Below are 22,932 nucleotides of genomic sequence, written 5' to 3' on the forward strand. Positions count from 1 at the left end.
AAATTACAAGAATTTTAAGCACATTTTTTTTCACTTTGCAATTATGAAGCATTGTGTACAGAATCTTGAGGTGAAAAACAAAATGACTCTATTTTGCAATAAGGCTGTAATGTGAGAAAATGTGCAACAAGTGCAGTGCTGTAAATACTTTCCAGATGCAATGTATTTTTGTCACTAAATGACAGTGACAAAGTTTTCTCATGATAGTCTGTCCTGGTTTAGCAAAACTGTGCACCTACCCTTGTCTGCCGGAAGGATGATGATGATATTACTAAGCGGTATGAGTGCCGCCTTCTCCTTGATGCTTACTTATATATTATATATACTTATATGCTTGGGTCTTTGCATTGCTAAGACAGGCCAAAACCCTTATCCACAATAACAGTCCGAATAGGGGAAGAAGCTGTTTGTGGAAGTGTGGGACCTGATTGACCTGAGGAGTCAGCCAGTGTGTAGCGGGTCAAACAGGTGGTGGGATGCAAGACAGGAGGAGCTGGCGATGGACTGCAGGGGTGGCAGAGCGCAGCCAGGGATTTTTTGGGTAGTGTTAATTACGCTCTGTGCAGCCATCCTGTTCTCAGTAGTGACCCTAATGCAAAAGCAATGTATAAGTCATTGCAGAAACAATTTGTGTAACAGCTTACATTCTTTGTGGAGTAATTACACACATGTTTGCTTAGGAAAATTAGCAATTACTTTTTTTTTTCAAGGAATTGTCTCAAAACTGGTTTGCCATATGGATGGGTGGTTCATTCCTTTAGCCATTACATTAATCATTTCATTTTTTTAAATTCAGTTTAATAATAAAATTCCATGACAAAATATTGCAACAAAAACGGAAAACCTGTTTGGAGACATTATCTTATAATTATAATTAGATATGTCATAAATATTCTGATCTTGTAATTCTTATTTTTGTTAACATTTTTGAAATGAACCAGTAAGAGTTCTGCTTCACTTTCTATAGGCTACTTGCATAATTTGACACTGAAGGTATCTGGTTATCCTCAGCACGTTGTCAGGTATTCTGAGTCGTGTGGTATTATTTTATTTGCAACAGTAACTCATTTTAGATTATAAAATGTGTATTAATCACGCATCTGTCGTGAATGCGATGCGCTTCCGTAAAATGTCAAATTGCGTTTAAAACAACGCGCCTTACGTAAAGAACGTAGAATAGAACATTTCCTGTGTGTGCTGCTGTAGTTCGTAATGGCGGAGCTTAAAGAGGCGGACGCTGCTCAGCTACACCAGGAGGACGTCGATAACAAACGTGGGTAAACTGTAGCGCCTGCATGTTTGGTCGCTAAATTTGCAAACATACAATGCAGCATAAATCATACTACAGGCATTATTAATGCTACGCAGCCTATTTAACGGGAGTTTGAGTTTATAACTGCGGAACTAAACGAGGGCCTCAGCATGGAGCTCCGCCATAGGACCTAATAGTCAACAACATCAACGACAAAAAGGGAGGCGGTAATAGTACTCCGCTATTGCTTCCTGTTGCATGAGATAGCGCAGCTGGCCTTGAACAGCTGCTGATTTTAATGTGGTTTGAGTTGCATTTTCAGTTAACCTGGTGTCATCACGGAGCTGCACTACAGGACCGCAGAGCCGCTCACTTCATACCGCTTAAACTGTTCATTTATTTTAACTGGTGTTCCAGCTTAACTGGTTTTGGTTTTCATTGGTGATGTTTGTGAACATTTCAACTGTGGACCCAAATTCAGGGCCCTATTCCAGGAAGCATATCCAGCAAACCTTAGTTTAAAAATAAAATATGAGTTGGTCAACTTTATGATCGGCAACTCCGGGTTGCTCCAGAACAGCTGATCAGAGTAAGTTCAGTCAACTCTGAGTAAGTTCACCCTGAGTTATCCGCGTTTGATACAAAATGTATCATTTTAATTTAATATCCATGCTCATCATTTAGCCAGCTTGAACTTTCATTAGATTAATTTTAATCCTAATTCTACGTTTGATTTTAGATCTAATGATTCCGCTGAAACCTGAAAGGTCAAAATGCAAGAGAGAGAAAGAGAAGATGAAATGCGGAGAGACTGATCAGACACAGTTTACTGATGGACCCAGATAGCAAAGAGTCCAGATGCATTCACCCACAGTTTAGTCTAACCGTCAGTAAAAACGGTTTCTGCTATAACTCCAGTAATGATAAAGAATTCCATTATTTCTACCTTTTATTGGATAAAAATGCTTAAAGACAGAAAAACATTTCTTTAATGTTGCCAGTGTACACATTCATCATTTGGTCTAATATTAGCCTGATAGATGTTGGCTTCCTGAGATTCACTGTTTCACATTTAACAAAAAAATGCAGGGCAGCTTTTTACAAAGAAGTGTTAGGGCCATATTAAGAAAAAAAATATTATTTCAGACTAAAGTTGTAATTCTATTTTGAGAGAAAAGTCAAAATAATATTTTGAGATAAAAATCAAAATTCTATTTTTTGGAAAACATCAAAAAGTGCAGATTACAGCTCCTCAACCCTCAGAGGGTATCACAATTATGGCAGTTTGTCTTGAAACAACAAGAGTAATCTCCACATTTCGACTGTAACGCTTTTCAAGGAAAGGAAAAGTGGTTAGGAGAATTGCTAAGAACTTGGGTAAAGACAAGAGCCTTGTGTTGTCAATTGTAATGACCTTACACTATTGTCCTTAAAAATGTAATGCTGGATGTCACATTGTTTAGGACAGATGGATTGAAACTACAATGGGCAGAAGATGGACTACAAGATGCACATTTGCCAACACGTGTTCTCATATCATTGATTTATGGAAGTCATATAAATGAGGTCAGCATGTGGAAAAATATCCCTTTGTTCCAAAGGTTGGAATTTTAAAGATAGAGGAACTTTTAGGGCCATATTTACAAATGTCTACACTGGCCGAAAGCTGCCTTTTGAAGTTAAAAAGCTCATGGCTTTAAAGAGTCCTAGTGTTAGTTTTGTGATTGAAAGTTGTGAACAGTTTTGTGGCTGAAATATGGATTTGTAAGAGTTTCACTTTCAGGAGGAGAATATTTAAACCAGTTACGTTATCAGGCGAGTGAGTCATCTGCACTTCAAGTGGATGGCTCAACTTGTTATTGCAGTGCCAAAACATTGGCTCTGTCCTGAAACTCTTCGCTCAGTCCTCACACTGAGCCCCACAATAACACTGTTTTTGTTGGCTGTGAGCACATAGTGAGTGACTTATTTTTGCTGACTCTGTAACAAATTAAGTTTTACTATATAACTGCCTACAAGATGCCAAAGATCAGAGAACAGAGAAGGGTACTCAGAGAAGGGTAAGAACAAAATGTTCTTACCCTTAATGAAAACAAGGCTTCAGAATAATACCCCTATGGATGAGTTCACTTTGCCCACTTCCTTCTTATTGTTCTTCTACTGTTAGAAATCTTTTAATGTTTCTAAATATTTATTTTAAATTTTACAAGCAGCTGACCACGATTATTGAGACTAGTTTTTGCCATTACATGAAATTACCAAAGCAAAATCCTGTCACCCCCGAAAACACATTGAAAAATGTATTCATGCCGTCATCACCTCTAGATTGCATTATTGCAGTTCTCTATATTTGGGTCTTGACAAGTCTCTATATAGTGGTTTGGATCCACCCATTTATGGCTACAAGAAGTGCAAGAAGACTTAATTGTGGACCACATGGCATTAAACCATGAAACAAAAATGGAAATGACTAAAATGATAAGCTTTGCAGTGGATGGAACAACAACACTTGAAAGACAAACTGTATACCTACATTTATACCTGGAAAAAGGATAACATTGGAGAAGGGTCTCAAGATTCACCAAGGCCTAACCCAAGTGTCTGAGAGGATTAGCGAGGGCCTCGTGTTGATCACTTGTTCCTTAAACGTGTATCAGAACCCCAGATGAAGCACAAATGGGTAAAACGTAAAGAAACTCTGTCTGGAAACATGACGGGATGTTATTCTTGTTCTGAGCTTTTCTTCTTTTTTAAATGTTGTTTTTAAGTTAAGCTTTTCTTTCTCTTCAAAGAAGTCTGTTAGTAACTTTTTAAAAAAGTGGATTCTGTTGACATTTATCTGAAATGCTTATGCCTGACATACTTAACAGTTGTGTGTGGTAGAGAAAAATCCAAATGTTCTTTTAATGAGCTGGGTTTTTTTTCTTTAAGTGTATTCAAATTTAAGTGGGGAGTAAACTTCAGTGGCAACTCCTTAACTTTATTGTAATAAATTTTGTGAAACGATGTCAAATATTTTTTATTTCTATTGGAATAAAATCATAAAATCGAATTTCCATCATTTTCCTCTGACCTGTAGTGATTAATTTGGTATTAGTTGTCTAGTTTTGGAGATGTTGGTCATAGAGGTAAATATAATAATACTACTACTACCAATGATGATGATGATCATAATAATAATAATAATAAAAATTAAAACTTTGAGCCATTGAACTCCTTTAAAATAGTTAAGGAAGTATTTTTCTTTTCTCTCTCTTCATCTCTGAAGGTGGGGATGGGGGCGATGGACCATTTGTTGCTGAGGAGACACTGAAGAGTGAAACTGCCACAGATGATGATGCCAAACCATCCATCACAACTGCTGGTAATTAAATATAACTCGATTTTTGTTAGGATTTGCATAACAGCTGCATTCATGTGCTCATCAGAATTGAATCAGGTAGCATTCATGACTAAACTTTAACTGGTCTTTGTGATAATATAACAAGTGTTCTGCTTTTCTCCAAATAGAGAGACACCTCTCCATTCAAACTAAACTGGAGGGCCTTGAGATGCTGGTTGACCTCAGTGGTGGTAAATTCACTTCTTCAGTTTTTATTAGATAGTCAGTGACAGACGGGCAGACTTAAAGACTTGTTGATTCGTTATTGAGCAATCACATATTAGAACAAAATTGATAGCCTCCCTCCCTCCCCCCCCCCCCCCCCCCCCGTGAGGTTTTCAACATAGCATTTCTAAACATAGTAGTTTTCCTTACAAAACTTCCTTTTAACAGTTTTCCTTAGAATGAATTATTATTATAGTACACAGTAAATACTTTAAGAAAAAAAACCAACAATAAAAAACGATGGATATACAAAGTTATCAAAGATATTCCAAGTGTCAAGAACTGGAGGGAAAAGTAATGAAGAAATTCAAAGAGAGGCACACAGTAAAGAACAGGCAAGTGAAAAATAAAAAAATGAATAGTGAGAGATGCGTATAAAGACTCCAGTAAAACTACCAAGACACTAGTGAATAACCCAGCCAACCTGGGAACTATAGTGAGGAGACTCACAACAACTATGCACAGGAAGGGACCATGATGTTGCAGGTCGGGAAAAACTTTACTTCTGCAGAAGAGATGCCTTCAAGCCAGCCTGAAGTATGTTAAGGATAACCTAGAGAAAGATTATACATACGGATATGTCCTTTGGTCAGATGAGATGAAAGAGCTCTAGACTCTTTGGTTATAGAGAATGCTGCTTAGGTTTGGGGAAAGAAAAGAGATGCGTAACACTCAGAGAATACTGTCGTCAAATAGAAACACTGTGGTGGGAGTATTATGAAATATTATCGTTTTAAAAAAGAACAGCTTTTCATTGTCCTCATCTGTATGTTAGCTTATTGATTATGTAATTATTTACCTAGTACCAATCAAGTAGCTAAATGACACAATAACAATCCCTCACCTTCAGTGTGTATTTGACAATCATTTCTTAAAGAATCCATTTCATACTTGTTAATTACTCTTTGTTTTTATAGTGCAGGGTGATACATTTTAGTGAACTTTAAGGGACAACGGTAGACATTTAAATTGACAGATAGTGGACTGAAAATACAAACAGCTGTACAAATGTGCAACAATTCTTGTTAAGTTTAAAAAGGCAAAAACACTTCTGTAGAGTGCACCTCAATGATCTCATGATCCCTTGTAAACAAGTACGTGGGGAAAGTGGGAAGGAAACATTCTCTTATAACAGGAAGAGACCTCTCGCAGAACCAGACTCAGGCACATCCTGGTTAGAGGGTAAAATGGAAAAAATAAGAATATAGAGAGACCAGTAAAGATGGGACAAAACACAAACTACAGGAGAGACAAACAAAACAGCAAGTAACAAATACCATTACTTCTAGATCCCGACCGATAGAGAATTTTTTAAGACCGATACTGATATTTGAAATCCAATAAAAAAGTAGTACCATTTCCTGGGAAAAAGAGCAACAGCAACACATGGTTGAAGAGTGTTTCTTCTTTAATTTTAAAATGTTCATTTATTGGCCATTATTAATATTGATACTGATAGGGCTGGCAAATAGTTAATATCAGCCGATAGTATTGGTTTGCGGTTAAATTACACATCAAAGCACACTGATAGTAAATGCACAAGGTTGAAATTGGTATGTGTTTAAGAGGTTAGTTGACAATGAATCCGTAATTATTGATACTCTAATAATTACTTCAGTCCTGTCAAATGTGATCAGATGTGTCAGATTTTACATGATTGAAAATTTTCACAGTTTCAGACGTTGTATCAGGATGCTAGCTTTTACCATTCTGACATTTATGGACAAAGCAATTATTGATTTAGTCCTGTATTTTATTTTATTTTTTACATTTGAAATACAGTTATGTGATAGGTCACACACCAACCAATGAATTCTAATCAATAAAGCAGTTGATTAGTGTTGTGCTGATTTTTGCCTTTTTCGCTCAAAAGCTGGGCGGAAATCGTGTCCTCTGTGTCCTGAGGAGAAATTTAAGGCCTGTTACAGCCACAAACTCCGCCGACACCTGCAGAACCTCCACTGGAAAGTGTATGCAGAGTTTGAAGGTAGGAACAATACAAATCGACACACATACAACAATAACCAGCAGTCATCTGGTTTCAACTAAAATCTGCAGCAGCAAGGAGTTGTTTCTTCTGTGTGACTGATGCTGGATCATATTTTGTGTTTAAATCTGTCGTGGATAAGGGTGTGGTCACTGTTTGTACTCCAGGGATCTTCTTCTATATCAGAAAGTGAAAACTGTTTCTTTGAACAGGCTACAGGATGTGCATCTGTCACCTGCCCTGCAGAAATGTTAAGCCCAGCCTCAGCGGAGATCATGTAAGACACAAAACACATACACACATCATTTAGGTTTTTGTAAACAATAAAATGCTAATAAGATAAACATAAGAACAGGTAACAATTAACAAGTTTTAAGACTTCCTGAGTGTGCAGAGCTAAAGTGCTGAAATGAAATAAATAAATGGATCTTTAACGTTACAGTGTGTAAGAGTAGATTGCACATTGCAGTCTGCCTCTGTGCTGTGTCTCAGCAAAGCTTTGTCCAGGCGTTGGTAGGATTTTGTTCTATGAGACACATTTTCTATCTGCTGGTGATGCATGCCATGCAGGGGACTCCTGTTCTTGCTGCTCTTTCTGCTGCCTGAGGTCCTCATTAAGCACATGAGCAATTGCATCTTCTTGTTGTACTTACAGATTTTTGTTGTTTCATCTTCAGTAGTGGTTCTGACGCTCACTAGTCCTCAGCCTCCTTCCTTATGCTTAACGTATTTAGTTCAATGAAATTTTATTCATACAGTGGTTGTTGGAAACCCCAACAATCAAATGACCACCAAACTCTTGGTGACAGTGAGAAGGAAAAACTTTTTTAAAAGGAAAAGTTTTAACAGGAAGAAACCTCCAGCAGACCTAGGCTCAGGGAGGGGCGGCCAGCTGCTGCTACCGGTTGGCGCTAATGGGAGGGGTGACAGGACAAAAGACACTCTGTGGAAGAGAGCCAGAGATGAATAATAATTAAATGCAGAGTGGTGTATAACCACACAGTGAGCAAAAAAAGTGAGTGAAAGAAGAAATACTCATCATGGGGATCCCCCAGCAGCCTTCGCCTGTTGCAGCACAGCTAAGGGAAGATTTGGGGTCACCTGATCCAGCCCTAACTAATCGTAAAAGTAGAGAGGATGTCTGGCTTCCACATCCAAACTAGGAGCTGAGAGCAAACTGCTCTGTTGGGATGATATTATACTGTAAGGTCATTAAGATAAGTTGGGTCTGATTATTTCAGACCTTGTATGTGAGGAGAAGGATTTTAAATTAGTTTCTGGATTTAACAGGGAGCCAACAAAGAGAAAATAATACCTCGATGTTCCTTGGATAAGCTCGAGGAGGTAGTTATGGATAGGAAGGTCTCTGCATCCTTGCTTAGGCTGCTGCCAATGCAACCCGGCCATGGATAAGTGGAAGGAAATGGATGGACAGATTGGCAGACATTTAAAAAAATCAATGTATTTGATAATTATTCATGTATTTTATTTTTGTACGTTTTACCCTCCACAGCTGAAAGGCACTGCAAAACAAGCAAATACTCATTATTTCAAAGTTATGTGACAACTTTTTTTTTCACATTTGTACTTCTACCTTCAAGGTCAAACAGTAACTTTGGGTTATGTACCGTATTTTTCGGACCATAAGGCGGGTTTATATTTGTATCTGTTTTTGATTCATCGACACTGTCGATGAATGGATCTGTATTCATACATAAGGCGCATTAAGTGAAACAAAACAGTCAGATAAGTCAAATTTTACTCAACTCATTCTTCTTGCTTCCTCCACTTCCGTACCATTGATTCATTAATGTCGAATTCTCTCGCAGCTGCTCTATTCCCATGTTGTTGCAGTATATTAATGACCAACCTCGTATTGTGGAATAATCTCAGTTGTTCTCTTGACTGAAGTTTGGTCCGTTTACAGCATCCTGCCATGCGATTACATTTGTCTCTAACCATCAGGAACCCTCACGTTAACTTTTATTGAGTGGAAAAAAGTTAGCGTTCATCCTCCAGCTTCACTGTTTATGTTATGCTAACATAGCTGTTTTGCTAGCGATCACATAGCAAATCAATATATAACAGCTAGTCCAACTTCAGTAACCCTACAAACATCACTGCTGTTTAGTTTTCTGTCTTCATTTATGTTGGAAGTGATGGCAGAGCTGTACCTTTTAATTCTTTCAGAAATTTCTCAGTCAGAACATGCTATATCATGTTTAGGTGGAAGCTAGCGAGTGGGTGAAAAATCCACTCCAAACCATATGGGGTCATTTTTGACCCCTGAGGACCACAGGTGTGATTATGTGCTGCCATTTAAAAATTTTAAATGATTCAAAAAAACATTCTCACTAAAGTTCAACATACAGCACTCTGTGGTTAGTCAGATAGTCAAAATAATCTAAACATTTTATTTTATTGTCTCGTTTTATTTTCACTCAAAAACAGATACAAATATAAGTAAATACAAATACATATATACAAATACTTTATGTAAACAAGGTCTGGTGGCCCTAAATTGCAAAATGAAAGGTAAATTTTGTGTTAATATGTTAATCTTAAGTAAAACTAAGGTGAACACTGAATTGATTGACAATTTGTACTTTGTATTTGAAAAAATACTCAAATGACGTCGGGTCGTTTTTGACCCCTGAGGACCACAGGTGTATGGAAATTGGGAGGACAAGACAAAGGTTAAGTGCGCCTCATAGTGCGGAAAATACGGAATGTGGCAATACAGGATACTACAGCAACATTAAATTCATATTATCAGCATCCTTATTCCTTTTTCTTGTGAGAGAATGATCTGGGCTTATATTTTATCACTTTGTTGTTTGTATTCTTTCCCTGTAGGCATCTGGGAGACACGTCGCTCACTACCACTGCGTAGTGTGCTCTGTTACCATTGCCAGGAAGACGGACATGATTAGCCACTTGAAACGCCACGTAAACAAAGGGGAGACTGAGGCTAGCTACTCCGGGACCTCAGATGTCCTGTTTGAAGAGCCAAGTAAGAAACACTGAGCTAAGCTGACGTTTACAGTTGCAGTATTGATAAAAATCATAAAAGTCCCCTCAGAGGTGAAGTGAAGTTAATATGAGTGACTCCAGAGGGCGATTGACTTTCAGAAAATCTCCCAAATGACAGGTGTTTTATGGCAGGTCTGGACCCAGGGCCACTTGAAGAAGTTGACCACGAGCTGTCATGTTTACTTGGAATAATAATAATAATAATAATAACTTTATTTATAAAGCGCTTTCAGACAAAGTGCTGTACAGCTATTTGAAAATAAAGAGATAAATTAATAAAATAAAAAAACGTTTTCATTATGTGGAAGTGTACGTGGTTGTACATCATTTACTCGGGGAAGAGAACAAAGCAGAATGCACTTTGGGAAGACGGTGATCTATCAGAGGCAGCCCCTGCATCATAATCATGTTCTCTGGTGACTGTGGCCTCTCTCAGCAAAACCATGTCTCCTGCCATATCACAAAAAAAATGCTTCAATAAAGATCTCAGCAACATGAAGATTTTGTCTTGGCCTTGAGATTTCCAAGATCTCCATCCAATCAAACATCTGGGGGAGGTGTTGGGAAAAAAATGGGTGTTTTTAGTAGTATGAGTGAAATGGACACAATTTTAACATTTTAGAAACAATCAGAGATGGACCAGGAGTACCATTCAAAAATAAACACAACTAATGTCTCAGATTATGATTGTTTGTGATTTGTGACACAAATATAACTCTATATTGGCACAATCATCTCGATGCTGCAGAGAGCTTACTTCAGTCTAGATAGTAAGAGTTTCATCTTTGATTTCTCCAGTGCAATCCTGCTCCCACTCCAAGAAAGAAAATCTCAGTAAACATGTCCACCGTCTCATGGATTGCTGACTACTTGGGCATTACTCTTTGAACACATCACACTTTGTCCAACTCACAGTGTGAATAAGATCAGAGAAGCAGCAATTGCTACACAGCTTTTGTCTGTCTTGGCGTAGAATGTTGATGTGGTAGAGGAATATGAGTTCCTAGGTATCCACACTCTGAACATTGCTGGAGATTTTCTATCAGTTGTGGTGAGCACAGTGTAGTTTGCTGTGGTCTGCTGGGCAAGCAGCATCACAACTGCCAACTGAATAAACTGTTTAAGACAGCTGGGCCTATGATTGGCTACAAAACTGGACAAACTGTGGTGGGGACTGTGATGGACCGAGTTGAAAAAAAGAGTCGTCACAGGAATTATTAGAAAAATAGGGTTTTCATTTATTTAACCCCCAAAAATTATATTTACAAAAGTCATAAATGTTGAGCTCATAAAAAAATGTCAAAGAAACACAACTGAACTCAGGTAACGACTGCAAACTTAACAAACCAAATGACTGCCTAAACAAACATAGCTGACCTAAACATGAAATGACACACAAGGGTTTATATAATGGCTGACCAGACCACTATGACACACGAGGGGTAACAAAACAAAACACAATCGTAAACAACAAACAATGCAGTACTGTCCAGTTTGTTAATAAACTAAACACCACAGAAGAAAATCCAAACTACTGAACCCTAAACTCAAATATTTAATTAAGTACAAATACTTTGTTTTTAATTAAAGAAAACACACATTCTCCCCCTTCAGCAGGAAGTGGTGGTGCGGTCCAATTACCTCTCTTTCTATTTAATGGTTTCACCACCTTTTGTGTGGCAACTCCCCGGATCATAGCAAGTAAGAAGTAAAGAAACAAATGGTTAGTCAAAAATCAAAATAATGAACTGGTATGAATACATAAGTAAACTAAATGTGTGCGCTTACAAATAGAACAAATGTATCCAAACCAATCAACAAACTTATTGGAAACCAACGTGTGTTATTGTGTTTAAATAAAGAAATGAAAATACACAAGAGTTACCAACTTTAGAGTGTGGCCATGGGTTTGGCCATCACAGGGACCATTGGACCACCTTTCAATTCTTAAAAATGGCTTATAAAGTTATTTATTGAGTCGATTTTCCAAATTGTTTTTGAATGTAAATTGTCTGTTATTTATTTTAGCTCTGTCTGCAGCTTAATTTCAGGGTTTTATGTGCAACACAGCTGTTAAAGGTCCTGTTTTTGTTTTGCAAAATCACAAGGTATTAGTAATAAAAAACTGATCTCCCCGTCTGCTTTATTGTGCAAACAGGTCCGTCAGGTCAAGCCTACGAAATCATGAAAGAACTCGGAACAAATGTTCAGCTCCTCCCAAACCACACCACTCCGCAGAAGAGTGATACTTACTTCAATCGCAAGATGAAGCCCAACAGGTGGAGATGAGCTCTTGTTAAATATGTCCAGTATGTCTCTGATGTTAAGAAATTAAAGTGGAATTTGTGGGGTTTTGTTTCAGGCAGCTGGTTTTTTGTTCGCTGGCTGTTTTGGCCGAGGAGAGAAACCCCGTTGAGTGTCTGGATGCTTTTGGAGCCACGGGTGAGTATGAAATGTACAGAACTCCACGGAAGAGTTTCATTTTAGTTAGAAGTTCAAATCAAAACCTTCAAAAAAACAACAATAAAATAACAGAAGTTTTAGCATAATCTTGTTTATTTTTCCTATAAAAATTCTATTCATTAAGCTTAGTTTAGTTCAAATCAGTTATTAAGAGGCTGGAAGGCTGAATGTTCTTTGCAGTGACACATTGTTCTGAGAACAGAAAGTAAATTTACATTATGTCTCAGCAGTATTAGCTAATCAGCAATAAAATTCCACAACATTTCTTCTTTGCCACCTTTCAGGCATCATGGGCCTCCAGTGGGCGAAGCATCTTCTTAATGCTGTGAGAGTTACTATAACAGATATCAGTGAGACATGTGTCAAAATGATCAAAGAGAACTGCAAGCTAAACAACATCCGAGTGGACGGAAGCATGCGAGTTCCCCGGGGATCTGACGGGGCCAGCGATGAGGTCGAAGGAGTGCCCATTGCTACTGTTGAGGTCGTCAAAATGGATGCTAATGTCATCATGCACCTGCGACCTTTTGACTACATGTAAGTGTGCTGGGTATCTTTTACATGGCAAGTTAGTAACGCTGAGTCATAAAAGATCTTAGTGTTGTGAGTCTCCTGGTGTAATAAATGAAGGCCTGTTGATCAGCAGTCTCTCACTTGAACTTTTAGGGTTTAATCAAGTAGGTCAATCCAGGAGAAGGAAGAAATAATGCAATAGCTTTGAATCATGCTCCTTGGTCATTATTTATATTGGTTCTATTGTGGATAGAGTAAAACCCAAGAAACGGCTCCCTTTTATATAAACCTCACAAACAAAACTCCATTACTACAAAGAAACCACATCTGGATCATTTTTAGGTTTAGTTGATAGATTTTTAAAATCTAAAAAAAAAATCATTTTAAAATAAATTATATATATATGTATATATGTATATATATACACATATATTTATTTTTTTAAAATTTTTTTAGAGAGAGAGAGAGATCTAGTCACATGCTGGACTTATTGCATTCAGCTTCTAGGAGGCACCCTGGATATTTGAGTTGCAGACCAAGGCAGGATGCAGCTTCTTGGTCTAAATATGAAGCCATTGCAGGTACCTGCATTTTTGGCCAGTCTGGTGCAGCTCCTCTGTTTCAAAAAGAAATCCAGTTGTATAAAAATCTATGGAGCACTTAGTCCTTTGAACTGTAGCCTCAGTTACTCAGTTACTGTAACTCTGAAGTGTTTATAGACTCAATCCCTAGTTTCAAGTTTCATCTAACATGACATTTATTTTGATCCAGTTAGTCAAAATGCGATCGTTCAGGTTGAGTCTAACTTGTGATGAACAACTACATAAGTTTTAAGTGTCTCTTAGTTTCTTAGTTGAATTGGAAACATTTATTTCTCATCTTGTCCAGTTTCAAAACAACAGGTTCCCTTTCAAAGTGGTTATGACCCTATTTCAATATAATCTTTGACTATAGCTTCATCTTTGTAGGGTTTTCATGTTATGAATCTAAATACAGTCTGTGTTATGGGTTTATGGGAGGTCCCAATTCCGTCAGAATGTCATTAAAAATTTCTTTCTAACTTCTTTCTATTTCATGAATGTTTCAGTCACCTAGATCCATTTGGTACGGCAGTGAACTACTTGGATGCTGCCTTCAGAAACGTCAGAAACCTGGGCATCATCTCTGTGACATCCACAGACACGAGCTCCCTTTATGCCAAGTCCCCCAATGTCACCCTGCGTCACTATGGCTGCCACATTGTACGTACCGAATACTACAAGGAGTTGGCAGCACGAATGGTCGTGGCGACTGTAGCCAGGTAGGCTGTTTTTATTTCAATGTGGGATGTGATGCAGAATTAAATCAGCTTTTTATACTGATTAACATCCATCTGCTGCAGAGCGGCAGCACGCTGCAACAAGGGCATTGAGGTGCTGCTAGCGGTGGCATTAGAGCATTTTGTGCTGGTGGTTGTGAGAGTCCTCAGAGGTCCTGTGCAAGCTGATGAGTCAGCCAAGAAGTTACGAAAACTGATGCACTGCCAGTGGTGTGAGGAGAGAGTCTTCCTCAAACTGGGAAACATGGTGGATGGTGAGTGGCTGAAAATCATATACTGTAGAGGATTCTTTACAAGCTTTTAAATCATGAAGCATTAAAGCAATTTAAGAATCACATATTTGGTGAGCTGTAGCAAATAATTTTAAATAGATGCTGAAGTTACCTCATCATCGTGTTCTAATGCCTGTTTGTTTCAGACACATTACCCTGCAACTGTCATGGAAGTCTGCCTGGAAAAACAGCAGTGCAGCTGGGACCTCTATGGTAAACTGCACATAGCAACACCAGTCACAGACTGCTGCGTTCTCATGTAGCTGTAATAGTTTGGTGTTAATATCCATTCTCTTCCACTTATCCTTGTGCTAACATTTAATTTAAAACATTTTTGTGGCAATTAAATTACTTAATGGCCACTGAAAAAAATGCTTTACCAAAATCCTGATACTTTAAACCATTTTTTGTTATTGAAGGATGCATCTAACACCCACAAAAACTGGGTGCATAATTTAATGATAAAAACAAGCTTGTAAAGAGTCCAGAAAGAGATAAAAGCATGATATGACCACAAGAACCAACAATCAAGAACTATTTTAAAACTGTGCGGCTCATCCTGGCCCTAGTTCTCTATTCCCCTAATGCCTTCCTTAATTAGACTAAATAACCCATCTAAAGTCTAAATATGCAAGGTATTCCCTGAAAAAGATATCATCTGGATGGGAGAATATGCTGCTCGAAAACCTGTATGTTTTTCCAAACTTAGCTTGCACATCTTTTCAGATGTGCAAGCTGCCAATTCTACGAACACAACAACCCTGTACCATCTGAGCGAGCCAGATCGTCCCTCTCTTCTTTAATTTGAAGGATGCTTTGTTTACATTTTACATTCCTTATATTTAAAACTTTGTTAGTCAGTCCAATTACGTTTGAGCCTCTGAAACTGGGGGGCTGTTTATGAAAAATCGCCGATATCACAACAACAGCTCCCTCAAAGTGTTTATTTGTAAGGTAGATCCTACAATAATACACACAGATGGTAATGCAAAATGTAAATGGTGCTACAAAGTTCATACTTTTGTTAAAGACTTTCATTTAAAATCCTATGAAGTTGTGTACACAAGCAAAGAGTTAAAGTGTCATTGTCCAAATACTTACCAAGCTGTTTGTGTATGTGTGCATGTGCAGGTCTGGTCCTCTATTTAACACAGGCTTTCTGAGAAGGATGCTTTCTGCAGCTGTGAAGCACAGCATGGATGATATCCAGCCGCTTGTCAAAACCCTGATCTATGAGTCTGAGTGCAACACCCTCAAGTCTTTAGTCCACGGACCGTCGGCTCTCACCAACCAAGGTACCAATCTATCATCTGTAACATGGGTCTGATGTTGACATGGTTGAATCTTAAAAGGATCTTCTGTTCTTTTGCAGTGGAGTGCGGCGTTGTCATTAAGACCTTAAACACTGGAGAGGAGTCGGGTGCTGCTGATCAGTCGGGTGAGTCAAAGTTTTCTAAGCCTCCATTATTCACTCAGGCCTCCTACTTGGTGTGAAATATTTTCACACACATGGACAACTGAGTGAAAACCTGCAGCACAAAAGGGAAAGGAGTAAAGACTGTGTACACAGACGGCCATACTCTAGGCATGCATGTGTCCTCTAGAGGGCAGTGCAAGCCTTTCCTGCATTAAAGAGATTCATGATGAATAAATTAACTACTTGGTCTTAATTTTAACACTTTTTACAGGCATCGTCTTCAGTTACTATTATAGTTTTTGTCCTAAAAATTTCCTTTACTGCATTATTTCAGACATATTCAGTATTCAGTATAACATATATGACGTTACATGAAAACGATTTTTGACTTCTTCATTTCCAGTTTTCTGTTGAGGTATAATTTTGAATTTTCCCGTAGGAAAGAGGAAGATTGCAGATGAATCTGGGAACTTTGTGAAAAAGCTCAAGTCTGATGCCGCTCTGGATCACCCACCATTCTACTACAGCATCCATCGCCACAGCATTCGTGGCATGAATATGCCCAAGTGAGTGACCTTTACCAAACTCTCTCAAGAATTCAGGTATTTTCACATTTTGGTGACTTTGCAACAAATAGGAAACTAATGACCAAAGTACAAAAACAGGCCAAACACTAGTCAGGATCAGAGTGTACCTCGCTGTAAATACTTTGTTCTGTGCACAGGTTGAACAAGTTCCTCCAGTACCTGACAGAAGCTGGCTTCAGAGTGAGTCGGACTCACTTTGATCCAACGGGGGTTCGAACCGACGCCACGCTGCTGCAGTTTAAATCTGTCCTCACCAAGTACAGCGTTCCTACATGCACCAACGCTAGCGCCACTCAGACCAGCGTGAGCATGGAGAAAACAGTGTGAGCAAGTAAAAGGCTTCACTACTCCACACCTGAAGTGAAACTTTATTTCTTTGCTTCTTTACGCCTGAACTAAATTCTCAGCCAGTTTCAGTCAAAACATGTGGTTTTTCTGAATAAACCTTAATCAAACATAAACCAAGGAAAGATATTTTTCTATTTGTACACAAATTCAAGTGTGACAGATGGCTCATTTTATCTCTATTTATTTCTCCTGAAAATCTCTTTATTACCTTTTTGTTTCCCTTGTTTTATAAAAGCATCATAAAAATCTCCTCTCTTGCTGTCTTAGTAATTCTTTATTGGGCTCTAATTTTATTCTTCAAACTGTTCAGTTTCTTTTTGTCCAGTGTGGAACAGGCGCACATGTTACCCAAAATGTACAATGAAGGGTCAGAGTCAATACTAAGCAGTGACATATGCAGAGAGACACCTAAGAACTACTATATTTAAAATGTAACCTGCAATAGGCATGAGATATACAAAAGCAGACTTGTAATTAGATATTTGTGTGGTCTGTAGCTCAGAAGGTAGACCAGGTCACATACTAATCAGAAGGTTGGTGGTTTGATGCCCGTCTGCTCAAGTCTGCATGACAAATATTCTTGGGCAATATACTAACCCAGGTAGTGTGTGAAAGTGTGAATGTTAGACAGAAAACACTTCCATAGAAAGAGCATAGGAAAAAAAGTGCTTGTGTGAATGAGGCACGTTGTATAAAGTGCTTTGAGTGCTCAGAGTAAAGAGTCGCTGAATAAGAACCAGCCCGTTTAACCATAGAACAGTGACACTGAAAATATTATCAGCCTAAAAAGTGATGAAAACAACCTTAGTGCATTCAGGGAAAAGAAACATTAAAAGATTTCGTTTTCCAAATCTGTTGCTCTGTGGATAAGTTTGTTTTCGTTGGCTCTTTCCACTGGACATGCTAATATTGGGCTTGTCTGTTAGTCACCAGCAAAACTATAACCGCAAACTCGAGAGCCATGGAAGTACTAAGAAACTGCAATTCCTCCAATGCATGGCTCCAAAAGTAACTCAGTCACTGCAGATTTCAGCGTTAAAATTTCCACCTTTTCAACATTTAAAATCCGGTTTACAGTGTCATACAGAAAAGGGTTCGGTCTCTGTGGGTAGTTTCTTCCTAGCTACTGTGTGTGAAAAACATCATGGATGAGAAGTCAAATGTCAAGTTCAATTGCCTGCTTTTCAATCACTCGAGACTAGCATTGCTTATGTGAGTGATTTATTTGTTTGATGTTTGTGCTTCCACACAAGCTTATTCAATTCAATTTTATTTGTACAGCGCCAAATCACAACAACAGTCGCCTCAAGGCACTCAAGGTAGACCCTACAATAATACATACAGAGGAAAAACTCAACAATCATATGAGCCCCTTTGAGCAAACACTTTGGCGACAGTGGGAGGGAAAAACTCCCTTTTAAAAGAAAGAAGGCTCAGGGAAGGGCGACCATCGGCTGTGATTGGTTAGGGCAGTGGTTCCCAAACTTTTTTTGCTGGGCCCCCCTTGTTTTACAAGAAAAATGTTCGCGCCCCCCCTCGCACGCGCACGAACACATCCTCCAACCACACACACCCATATTTTGCTCCATTGCAGTTTATTTCACACCTCAAACATTTAGTAAACAATTAAGCAAATACAAGTAATCTGCAATAAACAGTGTTGGGACTAACGCGTTATTAAGTAACGCGTTACAGTAACTACGTTATTATTGTGGTAACGCGCACGGTAACTAGTTATTATGCCAAAACCAGGAACGCTTTACTCGTTACTGGGATTTAGATAGGCTCGTTATTCGTTACTTCGTGTGGTGGCTATCGCGGAGCTTCCACAGATTCAGTAACATTAGCAAGTGGTGGAAGCAAGCAGGTGGATGAAGGAAAAGGGAGGCAAGAGGAGAGACCCGAAGCGGCCGCTGGTCCGAGAGTGTCAGGTGAACTGAACTTCAGGTAAGAAGTTATAACCTGCAGTCCATCTGGGTCAGATATGAACCAAGTTTAGGTGGAGTTTATTTTCGTTATGCTGACTTTTTCGTACTGCGTGCTAGCTAGCATGACGGAGTTTCTATACAGCTGGGTGGGTGCTATGTTACTGATGTTGAACTTTATTTTGTTCATAAGGTTAATTATTAGAGTTGCCAACCGTCCTGTAAAAAACGGAATTCGTATTCAGAGAAAATATCACGCGTTTTGTATTGAGCTGAAAAGGAACACAGTTTGTCCGGGACTTCAGCTACAATGAAAAAGACACAAAGTTGGAGTTATTCTGTGTTTACGCTGCACAGCTGCCTCTTCTTCTCTCATCCTCTCACCCTCCCTCTCCTGTTTCTACTTCAATCATGAAACTGATCAATGATCAGCTGACCGGCTTTTCTCTCTTGTTTATTTATCGCCCACTTTGCGCCAGAAAGAGGAAACCAGCGGATGTCACGGTAAACAACAGCAGCACTTTTAAGCTTGATCAGCTGTTGTTAGAATTTATTTAATATTAATTAAGTATCAGCTGATGTTTGCTGGAGCCACAGCTGTAAACCTGCTGGTCATGATATCGGTTTGAATATGTGGTGAGAGGGAAACATGAAGATGAAACCAGGAGATGACAGCTGGTAACTGTGCAGGGGCGGGTCTAGCAAAGTGTTGCCAGGGTTCCATGTAGGGCATTAAAAGGGAAAGGGGGGCACAAGGAAATACTTTTCTTATTCTCATTTAAAATGTCTCACTTTTAAAAAAATAATTATCTGAGTCTTACAACAAACGATTGATAGATTGATACATATATACCATCAGAACAGTGTACATCACTGTCACAACAGTGTTTATTTTCATTCAAAGGCTTTATGATTTTTCCTATAATGGTGGGCCGGTCTCTAGTCAAAATGCCCGGGACGATTTTTTTTGTCCCAGTCCAGCCCTGTATGCAGCTCATCTGCAGTCTGGTGTTACCTACATCTTCCTATTCAGAAGGCAGAATTTCCGAGTTCTGAGTACAATCGAAAGCACCATGACTGCAGTTTTTGTGTTGGATGTAAAAAGCAGGCTAGGATAGAATCAGGTGTGGGATTTCTCTCGTGGAAATGTGCAGATTATTTTTTCCTATCTATTGGTAGGTGGCACAGTGCACTTGTGGCAAGTAAGCAAGCTAGAAGACTGGCAATCTTGCTGGGTATCCAGTTACGGAAGCAACACATTAACAAGAGAATTCTGAGTAAAACCAAAGTTACTTTCCCTAGTAACTAGTTACTCTGAAAGTAACAAGTAACTTGAAGTAACTGAGTTACTTTTGATAGAAGTAACTAGTAATGTAACTAAGTTACTAATTTAAAGTAACTTACCCAACACTGGCAATAAATGACAGGTAGTAAGAAAATAAACCACTAAGTATTTTACGCTATGTCCACACCTACACGGGTATTTTTGAAAACGCAGCTGTGTCGTCCACACGTAAACGGCGTTTTGAATCACCGAGAACGGAGATTTTTTAAAACTCCTTTTTTGCGTTTACGTGTGGACGAGGAATACAGAGTTCCTCACTCAACGTCAAAGGTATGTGCCTTTTTTCACGTCAAGCTGTGTGCACGTTATTGTTTACATGAGATGAATTGCAGAATGGCAGATAGAGACGAAATACTGTTAATCTGACTGTCTGCAGGTTTTACAGGCTTACATATACACGCAGTTACTGTCCCTCCATTTAGAAAGGCAGAGGCGTCACGGTGTAATTATTTTACATGTAGTTGTTTTTTTTCCCTGTGTAATAATATTCAACATTGCTATCAATACATTTTTCAAAAAAATCCCTCTGCAAAATGGTTTCAAAAACATAAACAACTGTGGGATACTGTTCGTCCATGATTTGAACCGGGGAACAAATTGTGGCAGCCTGATGTTATTTGTATCCCGCTGTAACTTTACTGTATAAAGAGCAAACATCTCCAAAATGTCAGGAGTAGTTAGTCATTACAACAAGTGTTTGTGAACTACAAATCAAGAATGTGGGATACTGTTTGTCCGTGATTTAAACAGCCCAGCGCTGCTCCCAACGAAGGGAAAACCAATCCTGCAGGGAGACCTACCTCGGCACTTGTGCAGGTGAAGCCAAAGGGAAGACATGCTTCACCATATTTTCTAGTCTTTGGCTTAGAAGTTGGTTTGGAAACATATTCAGCTATGCTTCATCTCCTGCTTTGCGTTTGTGTGGGCGCCCGTGCTAGCAGCGTCAAAGCGTTGTTTTTTTTTTGTTTTTTTCCCTTTTCATGCCGCGCCCCCCTTGCAATGGCTCTGCGCCCCCCCTAGGGGGCGGGCCCCACACTTTGGGAACGTCTGGGTTAGGGTGAGAGAAAGAAAACAGGATAAAAGACAAGCTGTGGAAGAGAGCCTGAGATTAATAGCACATGTAATAACTGAAATAGAAAATCCATAAATAAACAAATAAAAAACAAAAAGATTTTATGTAGCTGTTCTTGCAAAAGCAATACCTGTTCGGCACCACATTGCATTCACATCACAATTCTGTTTGCACAAGCTGCCGGACAGCACAGTTTGGGTTGGTAAAATTCTAGTATTTTTATAAATCTATCACAAGATTGTCCCTTTCTAAGTTTGATCTTTGAAGTAAATATTTTACGCTCTACCCTCTTGTATCTTTGTCTAGATAGAGCACTCCTGAATCCAAAGGGTCAGTTACATTAATATTATTTTAATTGTCGTTTGATGAACCGAATTAAATAGAGCTTTTTACAGCTGTGATTCAACAAGTCACGGTGGATGATTAAGGAGACCACAGGCGCTATTGGGGCTGGCCTAAGTGGCGGAGCGTCACTGAATGACACACTGGCAGGAGGAGGAGGAGGAGGAGAGCACGCCCTGCAAGCTGATGTGACGGTGTAAGTACCTGAGTGCAGAACACTACCTGCGGATCGTCTCCTGTCAGAAGCATCATGGGGGGTTCCGCGTCCAGCCTGTTGGATGAAAACAAATCCAAGTACATTAAAGGTAAAAAAAATTAAATAACCGAGAAAGTTTGAGGTTGAAATTTTGGTATGTGTTGGGTGAGCGACGCAACGCACTCCTCAGCGCGTTTCATTGAGCACCGACGAAGAAAGTGGGCTGTTTCTGTCGGGTTTAGAGCGACGTTTCACATCACAGTGTTTGGAGTCGAGGCGCTTGAAGCTGTTACTTTGCGCATAAATATAAGAAGCGCGATTTTAATTTGAATTATAATGCCAGTTTGAGCTTTCTTTACGTGAAAATGTGAGTCAGGTTAGAGTGGGAAACAGTTCCCGTCGATTTTCCAGAGAGCCGAGTATCAGGCTACTCGCAAAGCTGTCCGTCTGGTTATGCCTGGTTATCTTTAACCAGGCATTTTGTCCCTCTCCCAATAAGCTCTCTGGAGGGGGTGTGTGTGACACTTTATATGTATTTCTCATGGCAAAACATTAGTTCATGCATTTATTACTTCCGCCTGGTTAGTCTGGGGGGCTCATGGAGGTCACTCCAGTATTTCCAGTACTGCTAGGAAAAAGGAAAATCAGAGAGCTCGAACTTTCTTTCTTTCTTTTTTCTCTCTTTCTTTTGGGCGTGTCCAGGGGTGTGGACTAATGTTACCTGTCTTTTATTGTGTGTATGAGTGCACAGCAGACAGGTGCACATGTGGTGATGTTAGTGTTCCAGGATTCACCGCAGCTGTGCTTCCCGTGTGTTGCATAAATAGTGAAATCTGATTTGAAGGCAATCGTTCATGCAGCATTTTCCCCTCATGCTTTCTTCATCATACAGGCTGCTGTAAGGAGGGTTTTTTTATTAAAGCGAATCTGAGCTTCATAATTCAAGTTTTTTAACCACAAATATGGTTTATTTCAGAGGAACTGGTACTTATAGTGCTTTTCAAAGCCAACTGAGCAATTTCAGAGTGCTTCTTAGAATAGCTTTGTTCGCTTAGTCACACACACATTCATACAGCCCTTAATCCCATGAGTAAGTGCCTTGTCTCACACACACTTAAATTAATGCACTCAGGGCAAGTTGGACTTTTCTTGCCCACTTCAACATGCAATGTGGGGAGTCGGCTATTAAATCAGCCCCACTCTATTTCCCGATTAACAGGCATACCAGAAGACACCATGCTGTGACAACATTTGG

General features: G+C 39.1%; 2 protein-coding genes across 2 annotated transcripts in view; both read left to right on the forward strand.

Annotated features, from left to right (window-relative positions):
• Window positions 1-1,196: 1,196 nt before the first annotated feature.
• Window positions 1,197-17,042, forward strand: trmt1l (tRNA methyltransferase 1-like). Its single transcript, XM_087830452.1, has 16 exons — window positions 1,197-1,273; window positions 4,521-4,616; window positions 4,763-4,825; window positions 6,733-6,846; window positions 7,059-7,123; window positions 9,703-9,859; window positions 12,038-12,158; window positions 12,242-12,321; window positions 12,627-12,879; window positions 13,943-14,155; window positions 14,237-14,427; window positions 14,592-14,658; window positions 15,577-15,740; window positions 15,818-15,883; window positions 16,302-16,428; window positions 16,587-17,042. The coding sequence occupies exons 1-16, from the start codon at window positions 1,213-1,215 to the stop codon at window positions 16,774-16,776; spliced, it is 2,028 nt and encodes a 675-aa protein (XP_087686578.1). The 5' UTR covers window positions 1,197-1,212; the 3' UTR covers window positions 16,777-17,042.
• A 4,606-nt stretch (window positions 17,043-21,648) lies between these two features.
• The window catches only part of niban1a (niban apoptosis regulator 1a), a 30,219-nt gene continuing 28,935 nt past the window's right edge, over window positions 21,649-22,932 (forward strand). Inside the window, exon 1 of the mRNA XM_087830848.1 lies at window positions 21,649-21,786. Coding sequence (XP_087686974.1) covers window positions 21,732-21,786 — 55 coding nt within the window. The 5' untranslated portion in view covers window positions 21,649-21,731. The remainder of the gene's footprint in view (window positions 21,787-22,932) is intronic.

Source organism: Neolamprologus brichardi, chromosome 17 (genome assembly GCF_056152115.1).
Source record: "Neolamprologus brichardi isolate AB-2024 chromosome 17, ASM5615211v1, whole genome shotgun sequence".
NCBI lineage: Eukaryota > Metazoa > Chordata > Actinopteri > Cichliformes > Cichlidae > Neolamprologus > Neolamprologus brichardi.

Coding starts and splice junctions, on each gene's coding strand:
- trmt1l (XM_087830452.1), top strand. CDS start 1,213: ATGGCGGAGCTTAAAGAGGCGGACGCTGCTCAGCTACACCAGGAGGAC. Junction 15,884..16,301: donor GGGTGCTGCTGATCAGTCGG/GTGAGTCAAAGT, acceptor ATTTTCCCGTAG/GAAAGAGGAAGATTGCAGAT. Junction 16,429..16,586: donor CGTGGCATGAATATGCCCAA/GTGAGTGACCTT, acceptor TTCTGTGCACAG/GTTGAACAAGTTCCTCCAGT.